At 35.1% G+C, this 14,464-nt stretch overlaps 1 protein-coding gene across 1 annotated transcript; it reads left to right on the top strand.

The window, feature by feature from the left end:
- Positions 1-3,636: 3,636 nt before the first annotated feature.
- Positions 3,637-5,163, top strand: LOC108208129 (probable F-box protein At4g22030). Its single transcript, XM_017378619.2, has one exon. It carries the CDS (start codon positions 3,761-3,763, stop codon positions 5,012-5,014), a length of 1,254 nt encoding a protein of 417 aa, XP_017234108.1. The 5' UTR covers positions 3,637-3,760; the 3' UTR covers positions 5,015-5,163.
- The last annotated feature ends 9,301 nt before the right edge of the window (positions 5,164-14,464 follow it).

Raw genomic sequence — 14,464 nt, 5'->3', positions numbered from 1 at the left:
AATCTTAAACTGTATTAAGGTTAAACTGCTCGAGAATGACCTGTACTTAGTAAGTTGTACATGGGGTTTAGAAATAAGCAACAAATTCAATTTGTGCATAAAATTCTAGCGCTTTTTACGTATAGAATGGTGTCTGTTTCGGATGCCTCTAACAGAAGGGAGTCGCAGCTCGTTATATTTATTCATACCATATAATTTACGTCCAAGCTAGCAGCAGGTCAATGGTCAAACTAAAGCTTAACTTCAACATTTACCTCCTGCACACAAATTGTTTAATTGTTGGTCTTGTAATTTTACCAAGTCTTTTTGTTTGATATTATGTATTCAAACAAATAATCCATTTTAATTGACCTATGTGATATTTCAAACTCTTTTTTATTTTTGTTGTGCATAGTGGAGTGTTTTGCCTTTACAACTCAACTATTATCTCAAGACTCAACTCTCTGACGGCTCATGGGCCTTATAATGTGAAACGGATTCCAAGTTTGAAAGTCCAGTACACAGAACAATCAGGATTTGGGTTCTATTGACCAATTCCTTTCACCGGGTCCAAGGCCATCAGGCCCAGTACGATCAACCGATATATCACACAACATGAAAAAGACAAAACTCCCGGCAGAAATTATTATCTAGAGATTTGCATTAATGTTTTTTAATATATGTTTATTATTAGAATTATTAATATTAAGTTAGATATATGCATTATAAGATCTCCTGATGATTAACCTTTATTATAATAATATAATAATGTTAATACAGCGGCATCTGTGCAGAGAGAGGATGCTGCCAAACAAAAATGTATGATATACGTAAATACTAATACAGCACCACTCTGTACTGTGTACTAGTGGATATGGTTGAACATAAATTTATTATTTACAATTAGTTTAATATTTTATTTATTCTCCTTATTAGACACGCGACAAAAATAAACTGCAGTTTTTGTTTTCTTAATGGACAGTGAGATTTCGAAATCTTCTGTTTGGTTAACGAGATCTTTCAACGTGATACGAGATCCCGAGGAATTGTTGATACTTTCTGACATGTTTATTTGGTTTTATTAAAAGTGTAGTTAGGGTTATGGAATACCGGATATCGGTTCTATTTCAAATCAGCAGTTATATGATTTTTTACTTGTCAAAATTGTGATTGAATTCTAAAAAATATATGACTGAATAATATTATAAAATTTATAAACAATAAAAAGTACATACAACTATGGTATTTTCAACTTTTGAGAAGTATGAAAATAATTCATAATATTTACTCAAAAAAGTAATCAATTTTTTTTAAAATAAAAATTGATCAATTTGATTATAAAAATTGTAAACCGATAACTAATATGAAACACAAGAGAATATTATTTGTGTTCTTAACTAATACTATTGCACTTATACGTTTTACAAGAAAAATTATCCTCCAAATTATAATTTTAGTGATATTATTTACTTATCATCTTCTAATGAAAATTTAGGAGGATGGCGTAACGGGGATTATTTCAGAAAACGAGCTACTCATGCTCTTACGTGATTAATACAGAATTAAGATTTTGAAATGGTGCAGTCAATGTTTTAAGCATTGAAGTCAGGGCTTAGATAACATCGAAGCAAGAGCTTGGATCTCATGGCATTTATTTGTCATAATGCCGAAGCAGTTTCTTCACTCGTTTTGCTGTAGGACTCCGTTTATATATTCACAGCCGCTCCTTGTATATTCTTAAAGGTATTTTTGAAACGTGCGTGAAAATAATGCTACTCGTATTAATATAAGATATTAATTAAAATATAGGAGGGAGATTTGAGACATATTTTGTTTTATTTGAGAAAAAAATGAAAGATGTGTGCAGTGGCGGATCTGACTATAAAGCTAAGGGGAGTCAATTTTTTTGTAAAAAAAAATGAAAGGGGTCACAAAAAATTAAGGAGATCAATTTCAATTTTACAACCTAAGAATATGTATAATATTAAAAAAAAAAATTAATTAAGGGGGGTCAGTTGCCCCCTCTTGCCCCTTCCAAGATCCGCCTCTGGATGTGTGTGTTAATAAAGTCAAATTTAATATTGAAATTTTTACTCCATCATTCATGTAAGTAATGCATCGTATTTTTTTTCAAATTTAAACTGTTTTGTAATAATCAATAAAGAAAATACACAGATATGAAGTTTTGAACTTTTTCCTTTTTCTCAGGAAGATATGCTTGGCGTCGACGCGTTTATTAACTATTTAAAATTTTATTTTAATTACAATATATATATATATATTATTTTAATATAATTTTATCATTTTAATAAATTATATATTAAAATATATAGATAAAATAATAAATATTATAAGTCAGCCCTGCATTATAATTTCCCTGCATTATAATTTAGAATAATAAATATTAATATTAGAAAATATAATATATACATACAAATATAAAATCAACCTCATATATGTCATTCAAACCTACTTGAATTACCGGTAGTGAATTGGTTGCATGTGTTGGATGTACACACTAAACTAACATCATAAATTTTGTTACCAAACACCGAGTAATGTTCATTTTGAAAAACAAAACCTCCGAGTAAAATTGTACGAGATTTACGGCCGTGGCTAATTAATTTAAGGCTCTCCAAGAATCCTGGTGGAGATATGATAAACACGCTCAAAGGCATGCATATATAAAATGATATGTTTGATTTCTAAGTGCGCTTCAAGACACATTTTTTAATGATATAATTATACGTGTAAACATTCTGCAACCTTTGTTTAAAATAGCGGAGACGAATAATATGCTGTTAATGCACTTCAATTATCACACTATTATTAGAAATCTGCAACTATGGCAGTCGTGGATTATATGCCGCTAAACCGTAGGTACGCATGAGTCATCATACTGTAATCATTGAAAGCAGAAATAATTTTAAATATAAAATACTAATATTAAAAATATTAATATATTTCATACATAACACGAATATGATATTTCTACTTTCCTTTTGAGAAAATTAATATTAATTGAATATTTAGTTTTCTTATCAATCCCCGACAATTATACTGAATTAAATTGATATGTGTGTATATATTAGTTAAATATTCAAATTTGTATTGCAGTGAAAAAATAATCTATAAGTTGAAGTAAAAAGAGATTGACAAATATTTTAGGAAACTTTTTTGAGAAAAAAAACACACATAAAACACCAAATATATATATATTGCTTATTTAGAAGAAACCATAATATTACTGTGCCAATATATTTTTACTCTAGCTAAATTCTTACATTCAAACAATTAATATGAATCCTTCAACCAAGTTTAACTTGATCTGCACTTCATACACAAATATAGAATACACAACATCCTTTGAAAACCGGAGCACGAGCTATTTTGGTTGAAAGTCAATTTTGGAGAGTATACGTAGTAAGAGAATTAAGTAGTTGGGTATAACAAGAGATCGAACTAAATACAAGAAGAGAAATGGTCCACTCCTATTTTTTTTATGTTAGTAAAATTCAGACCCTCCCATCCTCTTATTCAAACGTTGAAATTTTGACATATAACCCCGGTAATTAGTCTTTTCTCTGCACTATCCCAGTCATTATACGTGTATTCCGTATGTACAGATCTTCTATAAATACCTTGTACATGTTCACAGCTACAAATCATCCAACTCTCTCTAACTTGTTTCAAAAAATATAATCTCACTAATCTCTCCTCTCTCTCAATCTCTCTCTCTTTATCTCTCCCGAAACACATTTAACCAACAAGAGAAAATTAAATGGCAGCTATTCAATCATCAAGTTTCTTGTGTAGCCACAGAAGAATCACGAAGGCTTCTATAAATATTCCGAAACTAAATATGAGTTCTGTTGCGTTTCCGAAGCTTCATAATGCGAGAGGTCTGGTGCATGATCTGGAGTTGATTAGAAATAATGGTTACGCGAAACAAGTGACTGAAAAGGCCTCTCCTCTGAGCAGTCCCGCGACCTCTCCTTATGTTTCTGATCCGATAGTGATCACGAAGCTTTACGCGATAATGGATGCTGTGGCGGATAGAGTGGAGATGCACAAGAATATTTGTGACCAGAGAAATAACTGGAACAGCCTTCTTTTGACAGCTATTAATACGATCACGCTTTCGGCTGCGACAATGGCTGGCATTGCTGCTACCACGGTTGGGAGTCCTCTTTTGGCCTTGAAAATGTCGTCGACTTTGATGTACTTGGCAGCCACGGGAATGCTGGTAATTATGAACAAGATTCAGCCGTCTCAATTGGCTGAAGAGCAACGAAACGCGACGAGGTTGTGTAAGCAGCTGCATAACCAGATTCGGACGTTGATTGCTATTGGCAATCCCACGGCTCGAGACGTGGATGAGGCAATGGAGAAGGTGTTGGCTATTGACAGGGCCTTCCCCTTACCTTTACTTGGAAAAATGATTGAGAAGTTTCCGGGTTCCGTGGAGCCCACCGTGTGGTGGCCTAAGCACAGAAGAGGCCAGCTCAAGGGTGAAAAAATTAAAAGTAATGGGAATGGGTGGAGTGAAAAAATGGAGGAGCAGATGAGGGAAATTGTGGGTGTTTTGAACAAGAATGATAAGGCTGATTATTTGAGATTAGGTGAAAAGGCTTTAAAGATTAATAAGGTGATGGCTAAGGCAGGGCCTTTGCTAACAGGCTTAGCTGCTGTTGGGAGTGCTTTTGTGGGGAGCCCTAGTCATGGCTCGTGGGCCGTGGTGCTCGGAGTCGCGGCTGGAGCCTTGGCTAGTGTGGTCAACTCATTGGAGCATGGTGGTCAGGTTGGCATGGTGGTGGAGTTGTATAGAAGTAATGCTGGATTCTTCAAGCAAATGGAGGAAGATATTGAGTTTAATTTGAATGAAAGTGATGTGGAGAGAAGGGAGAATGGGGAGTTGTTTGAGATGAAGGTGGCTTTGAATCTTGGAAGGAGTCTTTCAGAATTAAGAAATCTTGCAGATTCTTCTAAAAGAGAAGGAAAGGATTTTGAAGAGTTTGGAAGCAAGCTATTCTGATAGATGATTAGTGATGTTAATTAGTAGTTTACTATGATTAAGCTTGTGATTAACTTTGTGTAGGTCTAGCAAGAACACAAATTTGTATATTTTGTAGAGATCATGTTACTTCATTGATGATCATATATTAACATATTCTTTTATTAATAGCCTTGCTTAAACCTTCCCATGATTTTGATGATTCACCTGGTTGTCTAATATCAGAAACACCTGCAAATGCACACATGAGATCATGTATCCAGAAATGAATCCACCGAGAGAAAGACGTCAACTATATTTGATTTTAAAAATATAATACCAAGAATTTTCACGTAATTATATATTAATATAATAATAAAAAGTGTTACAACGTTTGCTAAAATTTTAAATTGTAAATTATGATATAAACTTTTTAAGAGGCCGGGTGTTAAATTAAACCCCAAGCATCCTTCTACTTCTGGCTCTGTCACCAGTTACATGAAGATGTGCTTTAAATTGTCACCAGAGACACAACTGCTGGTAGCTCGACCATCTTTAACGCAAAGCTGCTTCTTTTTTTTAAAAGAAAAGTTTCTTTAACACAAAGTTTTGGACCACATTTCAGCTTGAGCTTGCCATCAACTTTTGAAACAAACTTTGCAAATTAGAAATTGTACGCAGTTCCTCGTGCCACTTCCGCTAAAACTATTTTTCATTTGTTCTTTTGAAAAATTGGAAATTCCAGAGATTCCTTTTTTTAGAAAAATAAAAAATAATAATACATTTGTATGTGCCTTGCTGGCTTTTACGGTCATGGCCATCCTGCAAAGTCCAATTCGTAAAATGCCCCGCTGCAGGGAAAGAGAGATATACTGCATTATAAGATTTCACTTACTCCTTCCCGTAAAGGTGAATTATGTTCCCATCGGGTATGTCGATAATTTAACAGGATATCACGGATAATACACATTCAAAAGTTTATAATATTGAGGGAGAAACTAATGTGACGTTTGGATTTAACTTTCAGGAATAAAAGCTAATTTTTGGAAAAAATACACAGAGTTTTATTTTTTTCTTAAATAAATTCATTCTTTATTTGGCAAATAACGAATATAAAACACCTGCTTAATATTGATATCAAAAAATATTATGCATTTCTAGAAAAAACAAGTCCGTATCTTTTTATAAGTTGGGTCGCATTATATGATATACGTGATATTTTTCCTACAAAGCAAGCACATTCCCTACAAATAATTATAACTTATATCTTTCGTATAAATTTTTTATATAAATTATTTATTTTACATGCTTCAAGAAAATAAAATAAGGGATTTTGACTTGAAAGGAATTCCGGTTTTAGCTGAGCTTTCAACTTGATGTATTCCCAATTCCCACCTATAATTTCAACGGCAAAACATCTTAATTTTATCATTTAAAATATCGTTGGGTGGAATTAGTAGGTGTTTCGCAACAAAATTTCTGGTTATTATTATAAAATTGGAGATGGCGTTCTGTTTTTTCCTCGCGATTCTTTCTCCGTTATGTTTGATTCAATTGTCAATAAATTGAGGGAGTATGTATAGTCAACGGTAAAATATTATAATGACCATTGACCAAGTACACCTAAACGACGACCATACCTACATCTTCACCTGAGAATACATAAACTTATGTATAATGTATAATCATCGATGATTAGCAAAATTAGCAATAATAATCATCTTATTGAAATATTCACATTAGCCGCGCTTTCTTGGTTTGTTACGACAGTGCAACTGCAGTTCATCACACAGCGAAAGGAGAGTCACTTCACAAATTCATTTATATATCGTATTCTCACACAAATAGTTGAGAATTATATCGATGAGATATAAATTGATGATTGAAATGGTAGATTAATATGTCAACATGAGAATGGTGAGGGGGGCGGTCTCGATTATGACGTAATACACTCGCAGTGGGTTCCCCACTCACTATTGTATGAAACACAATTACTACTATGCAGGTGATCATGTGTGTATGAGTGCCTATATGCTTTCATGTGTGTCCGTCTCATCCACTCTAGCATGCTATGTAGATCAAAATTTGCCACGTATATGTATCCTTTTGACATGTAATAATGAACTCCCATTCTACGAAACTCATAGACTCCCCGACTTCATGAATGTTAAACAAACATTTGGCTGACAATATCATATTATATAATAATATAAAAAGTTGATAATATTCTTACATTTTTCTTGCGTGTGTCATGAACACATCAGCACATACTTAGTACTTGATTGGTTTTTGTTTCTTAGTAACGGTGAACACCTCGCAAACCGCAAATACAACAACATCAACTAAAATATTTCAAACTTATTCTAAAATTTTGTGTTTAACATGTGTCCATAAACACACATTAGACAAACTCATATTATTAAGCTAAATGAGAGCGAAACAATGCATCAACCAATTGACACATTCAAATAGTATCAATAGTATCACACATTCAAATGTATATATATGTTGCCCCATATCTGGACTACGCGTATATGTGTATATATATTGTCGCGGGACGACGACATAAAAGAAAAGGCGTTGTTTTGTATTGACTTCCCCTTCTTAGTTTCAAATACGTGGTGCTGTATATCATTCGTTGTCTGTGTATAAATGTATGTAAACACAAAAGTTCTAACACTTTCTGGGTATTTGAATGAATCGTGGCGCTCAAACCAGGCTCACACGTCATATTAAATTGGTGTGTGTGTAACATCAGGAAATAGATTGAGTCGTACCGGGCTACCGGCCCCGTGGGTTGAACTATTTGCACTGATATTTATACTCTTCTCATATATTAAACCAATATGGCATAAAGTAGTTAAGGAAATATGGCATGGTTACTCCCTCTCTCCATCCCTTCGGTTAATTGTATACGTTTAACAACTCGACCCAATGTTGTATACTATTGGCGGGGACGGAGGGAGATTATCACAATTACTTGCAGCCAGCTGCGGTTGAATGGATAACATTTTGTAGTAATTGAACCGTTTAAAATTTTATATCACTTTCTAAAGAAAAAAATTATTATTAAGTAAAAACATCTTAATCCTATGATTTTCAAAACCTAAAAACCCAGTTATATGTTTCGGCCCCATGTTCTGTTTTTGTAAATTCGATTTGCCGGTGACCTAACACGATGCAAACTGGGCAACACAGTTTTGTTGAGTCTTATGAACAACAATATTCAACCATCTCAGCTCGGTAGTCCAGTGTGATTCTTATGAAGAAGAATATTATTCAACCACTCGGCTTAGCAAAGAGAAAACAAGTGCGAGGTACAATAAAGTTTGATTTTGGATCTCCCGCGGCTTTCTATGCATGTGGCCGGCACAGCATGCAGATAGCTGATAGCCTGATAGCCTGATAGCCTATGCACATCAATTTCCTTTTTGAGTAAGAGTGCATTTTATGCTGGGCAGATTTTTATCTGTTTGTTGAATCGGCGGTGGATGGGCCCGAAGAGGGGGACTAGCAGACGATCGAGAGCCAGAAGCATAAATTAGTGGAAACTATTCATCAAGAGTTGGGAAATATAATGTGGGATTTTGTCGGGCCTTCTGTTAATGCCAATGTGTCGCACGAGTAACATATATGCACTGAGGAGTACGTACTCGATAATCCAAGGACATAAACACGGTCATTTCAAAGACTTAGAGCATCTCCAACGGCGTTGGTTATAATCGTTGGCTAAATTGGACCTGTAAGATTTTATGTAAAATTTACTGAACCTGTAAGACATTTTGCTTCAATGGTACTAGCTATAATTTAAAAATAGTATGTTACAGATTTTCCTATAGACCTGTAGAGGTTCGACAAATTTAGTCATCCATAGGAGGTTGACTAAATTTATAGACAACAGCTTAGCATGGTTGGAGTTGAGTTTTTGGATCTGTTGGCTAAATTTTTTTATTTTAAGTATGTCAACTCATCTTTTAGCTAAGGGTTTTAAATGGTTGGAGATGCTCTTACGATGTACCACACCTACGAGCTTGGCCTAATTTTTATGTAATTGAAATCAAAATCATACGTTTGGAATTTTAAAGTAAATATTTATAATATTACTACCATCATCAGTTTTGGTCTATGTAGTTGTTAGGAATCAATAATTTTTGATGATAACATAAACATTTTTGTAACATGTCTTACTTAGAATCTTTATCAAATTTCAGTTGTAATTGTTACATTTCTTGTCTTTGGGAATTATCAACGGATGGGTAGAATAGGATGGCTAATTGTAAATATCCAATGCCATGTAATTTTATCTAAGTGAAGGATATTCAACTGATGAGATGTAACTGTTCAACTGATAAAGACTGGATGATGTTTCAACTGATGAAAATCAAGCATTCAACTGAAGACAAAGTACTCAACGGATAATGCTGAGGAATTCAACTGATGAGACTGGAACAGCATTCAACTGATGGAGTTTGTAATTCATTCAACTGATGAGCCAGGCATTCAACTGATAAAGTCAATAGCAGTTGAAAGCAACCAGAACCTTCAACTGATGAAGCAAAGAGCAGTTGAAAGTGACTAGAGCTTAAGTCTGACAAATCACATGGATCGAATTACACTAAAATAGACATGGAAGCCTAATTAGGAAAATAAAGAAGAAGCAGAAACATACTTATCTCATGCAGTGCAATCTGGATCAAATCAAGATGATGGTCAAAGATGAAGACATCTCAGAAAGCATGCATAAGACAAAGTTGTGCAGCATTGTTTTTAGATTAGAGTGCATTTTGTAATCTAGCTAAAAGCATTGTAAAACTTGGAGTATATAACCAAGTTAGTAGCATCAGTTGAACTTGTTCAAATTACTTGAGAGAAAAATTCTGAGAGTTAGAACTTGTTTTGAGTGATGAACCAGCAGCTGTGCGAATTGTAAAACAATCCACAGATTCTTCTATATAAAATCTCACGGGTGGATCATTCAATCCACCCGTATTTTTAATACTTGGTGTTTTCCTGTTTATTGTGTTCTTAGTGTATTATTCTTGAATCTTTTAAATTTGTAAAAGATTGTATTCAACCCCCCCCCCCTTCTACAATCTTTCTCATAGTTGGTGTAAAATAACAATTGGTATCAGAGCGAGGTTCCCAACAAACAGGGAAAAAGATCAACACTGCTAGAGAAAGATGGGAAAGAAGGATGCTGGAGTGAAGATTCCTGTTCTTGACAAAGACAACTATTTTCACTGGAAAGTGAGAATGCATCTGCATCTGTTGTCCATTGATGAAAGCTATGTGAACTGCATTGAAAAAGGACCTCATGTCCCCATGAAGGTCTGCACAAGTATGGGAGCTGATGGTGAAGACATGGTAGGTAAGATGATTCCAAAACCTATCCATGAATATTCTCAAGAAGATACTGAAGAAGTGCACAAGGACAAGAAAACCATGAACCTTCTGTTCAATGGTTTGGATCAAGAAATGATTGATAGTGTTATTAGCTGCACAAGTGCCAAAGAAGTTTGGGACACCATCAGGACCATCTGTGAAGGAAATGAGCAAGTGAGAGAGAACAAAATGCAGCTTCTGATTCAACAATATGAGTCATTCCATTTCAAGGCTGGTGAAAGTTTGAGTGATACATTTAACAGATTTCAAAAACTGTTAAATGGTCTAAAGCTCTTTGGAAGAGTATATCAAGTTAAAGACTCAAACTTGAAATTCTTGAGAGCTCTTCCTAAAGAATGGAAGCCCATGACAGTCTCTCTCAGAAATACACAAGAGTTTAAAGACTATACTCTAGAGAGACTGTATGGAACCTTAAAAACTTATGAGCTTGAAATGGAGCAAGATGAAGAAATTGAGAAAAGCCAAAGGAAAGGACATTCATCTGTGGCTCTAGTTGCATCTCTGGAGGATACTGTCAAGGACAAGGGAAAATCTCAAGTTGAAGAAACTGAGAAGTTGGTCAAAGAGGAGAACTCAGAGTCAAGCAAAGGAAGAAGAAAGGAGAAAGAAGTAGCTGATTCTGGTGAAGAAAGTGATGGAATTGATGAACATCTAGCCTTCCTGTCAAGAAGATTCTCCAAACTGAAATTCAAAAAGAATTTTAATTCTGCAAAATCTTTTAAAGGCAATCCCAAGTCTGATAGAAGCATGGTAGACAGATCAAAATTCAAGTGCTTCAATTGTGGGAATGCAGGTCACTTTGCAAATGAGTGCAGAAAGCCTAAAGTTGAGAAGAAGTCAAGTGAAAACATTGACTACAAAAAGAAATATTATGAACTTCTCAAACAAAAGGAAAGAGCATTCATCACAAAGGATGATTGGGCAGCTGGAGATGATTCTGATGAAGAGGAGGAGTTTGTCAATCTAGCTCTAATGGCCAACTCCACAGATCAAGAAGAAAACACTGGAAGCAGTAGTCAGGTATTCACTACAAACCTAGTTGAGTTAACTAAAGATGAATGCAATGCTACCATTAATGAAATGTCTACAGAATTGTATCATTTGCATGTTTCTTTAAAATCCCTCACTAAGGAAAATAGTAGAATTAAGGAAGCTAATACCTTTCTTAGTGATAGAAACAGTGTTTTGGAAGCTCAATTTATTGAGTTTGAGAAGCTGAAAATTGAGTGTCAGACAGCCAAGGATGATCTCTTGGTTGTTCTGAAAAGAGAAGAGATCATAAGAAAGCAGCTTGATAAGGAACAAGAGATTATTGCCAAATGGAAATCTGGTAGGGATGTTTCCACCAATATCATCAACATGCAAGGTAGAGAGACCTTTGTAGAAAATGAGTGGAAGAGGAATAAGAAAGTGCTTGAGAAATCTGGGAGCAGTTCAGGTGATGAGAATACTGATGATGATCATCAGTTGAAGAACAAAGTCTCAACTGATGAGAGTCATCAGTTGAACAAAAACTCATCAGTTGACAAGAGTGTTCTCAAGAAGCTTAACAAGAAATATGGTCCTGTTAAAAAGAATTTTGTTAAAGGTGAGAATAGTTCTTCTGAGACCAGTGATAGTGTTAATAACACTCTTCATTCCAGTAACAAGAACAAGAAGAAGTTGGATACTAGTGAGCATAAATCTGAGGAGACTAAAAAGAAGAAAGGAAATAGAAATGGCAAAATAGGAGTTAACAAGCACACCAATTACACTCCCAATGCTAGTGCTCTTAGGAAAACCTGCAGTAAGTGTGGTAGTGTAAATCATTTATCTGCTAATTGTAAAACTGTGGTTGCTCCTAATTTATCCTTGCCTATTCCTATGACATCTGTTCCTCACATGAATTTATCTGCTATGAATATGATGCCTGGTTTATTGCCTCACAATCCTTATTCTCAGCCTAACATGCCATATATGTTCAATCCTTATTTCAATGCCTTTAACATGCCTCAATTTCATTCAAACTTGCATGGAATGAACAATTTATGCATATCTCAAAGGCCTGTGTTTGAAAACAGAGTTGATGTTCCAATTTCTCAACCAAAACCAAAGATTGAACCAATTCAATCCAAGGAAAAGGTTGAGAAAGTGGAAAAGGCTGCTAAGACTAACAAATCTGGACCCAAAGCAATTTGGGTACCAAAATCAACTTGATCTGTTTGTAAAATGTGTGCAGGGAAACCACAAGAAGAATCTGTGGTACTTGGATAGTGGATGCTCCAGGCACATGACTGGTGATTCCTCCCTGCTCACAAAGTTTGTGGAGAAAGCTGGCCCTAGCATTACCTTTGGAGATGACAGCAAAGGATATACTATGGGATATGGCTTGATTGCAAAAGAGAATGTCATCATTGATGAAGTTGCATTGGTGTCTGGTCTCAAGCACAACTTGCTTAGCATCAGTCAGCTCTGTGACAAAGGTTACAAAGTCAGTTTCACTCCTGCAGCCTGTGTTGTCACCAAAGGAGATGACAACAATGTGGTTCTGATTGGACAAAGAAAAGGAAATGTGTATGTAGCTGACTTCAATTCTGTCAAGTCTGAATCTATAACTTGCCTTCTCAGCAAAGCAAGCTCAGATGACAGTTGGCTATGGCATAAGAGATTGTCTCATCTAAATTTCAAAACCTTGAATGAGTTAGTAAAGAAGGACTTGGTAAGAGGTCTACCAAAGCTGGAATTCTCAAAAGATGGACTTTGTGGAGCCTGTCAGCTAGGAAAGCAAAAGAGAAGCTCTTTCAAAAGCAAGACTCTTTCATCAATTGTGAAACCCCTTCAGCTCTTGCATATGGATTTGTTTGGACCAGTCAACATCATGTCTATTTCAAAGAAGAAATATTGCCTAGTGATTGTTGATGATTTTTCAAAATTCACTTGGACTTTCTTCCTGCATTCTAAGGATGAAGCTGGGAAAATCATCATCAATCATATCAAGGCATTAAACAACAATCCAGATGTCAAAATTGGAAGGATAAGAAGTGACAATGGGACAGAATTCAAGAACTCAGTGATGAAAGAATTTTGTGAAGAAGAGGGAATTATTCATGAGTTCTCTGCACCAAGAACTCCACAACAAAATGGTGTTGTTGAAAGGAAGAATAGAACTCTTATTGAGGCTGCAAGAACCATGATTAATGAAGCTCAACTTCCAACCTATTTTTGGGCTGAAGCTGTGAACACTGCTTGCTTCACTCAAAACATTTCACTAATTACCAAACCTCATAATCTAACTCCCTTTCAACTCTTCAAAGGAAAGAAGCCAACAATTAGCTTTCTTCATGTATTTGGATGCAAGTGTTATGTTCTAAGAAATCAAGGTGAAAATCTTGGAAAATTTGAGGCCAAGGCAGATGAAGCTATTTTTGTTGGATACTCTGATGGAAAATCATTTAGAGTATATAATCTGAGAACCAACATTGTTATGGAATCAATCCATGTGGTTTTTGATGATAAGAAGATTCAAGGATTTTCAGATGAAGGATTTCATGATAATCTCAGATTTGAAAATGAAGGTGAAGGTGATCTGTATGACAGTGATGATGATGATGACATTATTCAAAATGTTGGAATTAATCCTGGAATTAATATTCCAACTGATGACCCTCTGGTGCAAGAAACAACTGCAAGTGGAAATTCAACTGAAGCATCAGTTGAAACTACATTGGAGGGATCAGTTGAAACACCTCAAGGATCATCAGTTGAAAGAATGTCTCAAAGTTTCAATCAGTCTAGAAATAATGAGATGTCAAATTTAGGGGGAGCTTTCCAACATGGAAACCTGAACTTCAATAATGAAGCCACATCATCAAGGCAATCACTTCCACCACAAAGAAAGTGGACAAGGGATCACCCCTTTGAGCTAATTATTGGAGATGCAAATGCATCTGTACAAACAAGAAGAGCAACTCAAGATGAGTGTTTGTACAGTGCATTCCTTTCACAGGATGAACCTAAAGTCATAGAAGATGCTCTCAAAGATGCTGATTGGGTTCTTGCTATGCAAGAAGAATTAAATCAATTTGAGAGAAACAATGTATGGAAGCTGGT

The sequence above is a fragment of the Daucus carota genome, chromosome 2, assembly GCF_001625215.2.
Source record: "Daucus carota subsp. sativus chromosome 2, DH1 v3.0, whole genome shotgun sequence".
NCBI classification, from domain to species: Eukaryota; Viridiplantae; Streptophyta; class Magnoliopsida; order Apiales; family Apiaceae; genus Daucus; species Daucus carota.
The sequence above is the reverse complement of the archived record's forward strand: the minus strand, read 5'-3'. Positions and strand labels throughout refer to the sequence as shown.

Coding starts and splice junctions, on each gene's coding strand:
- LOC108208129 (XM_017378619.2), top strand. CDS start 3,761: ATGGCAGCTATTCAATCATCAAGTTTCTTGTGTAGCCACAGAAGAATC.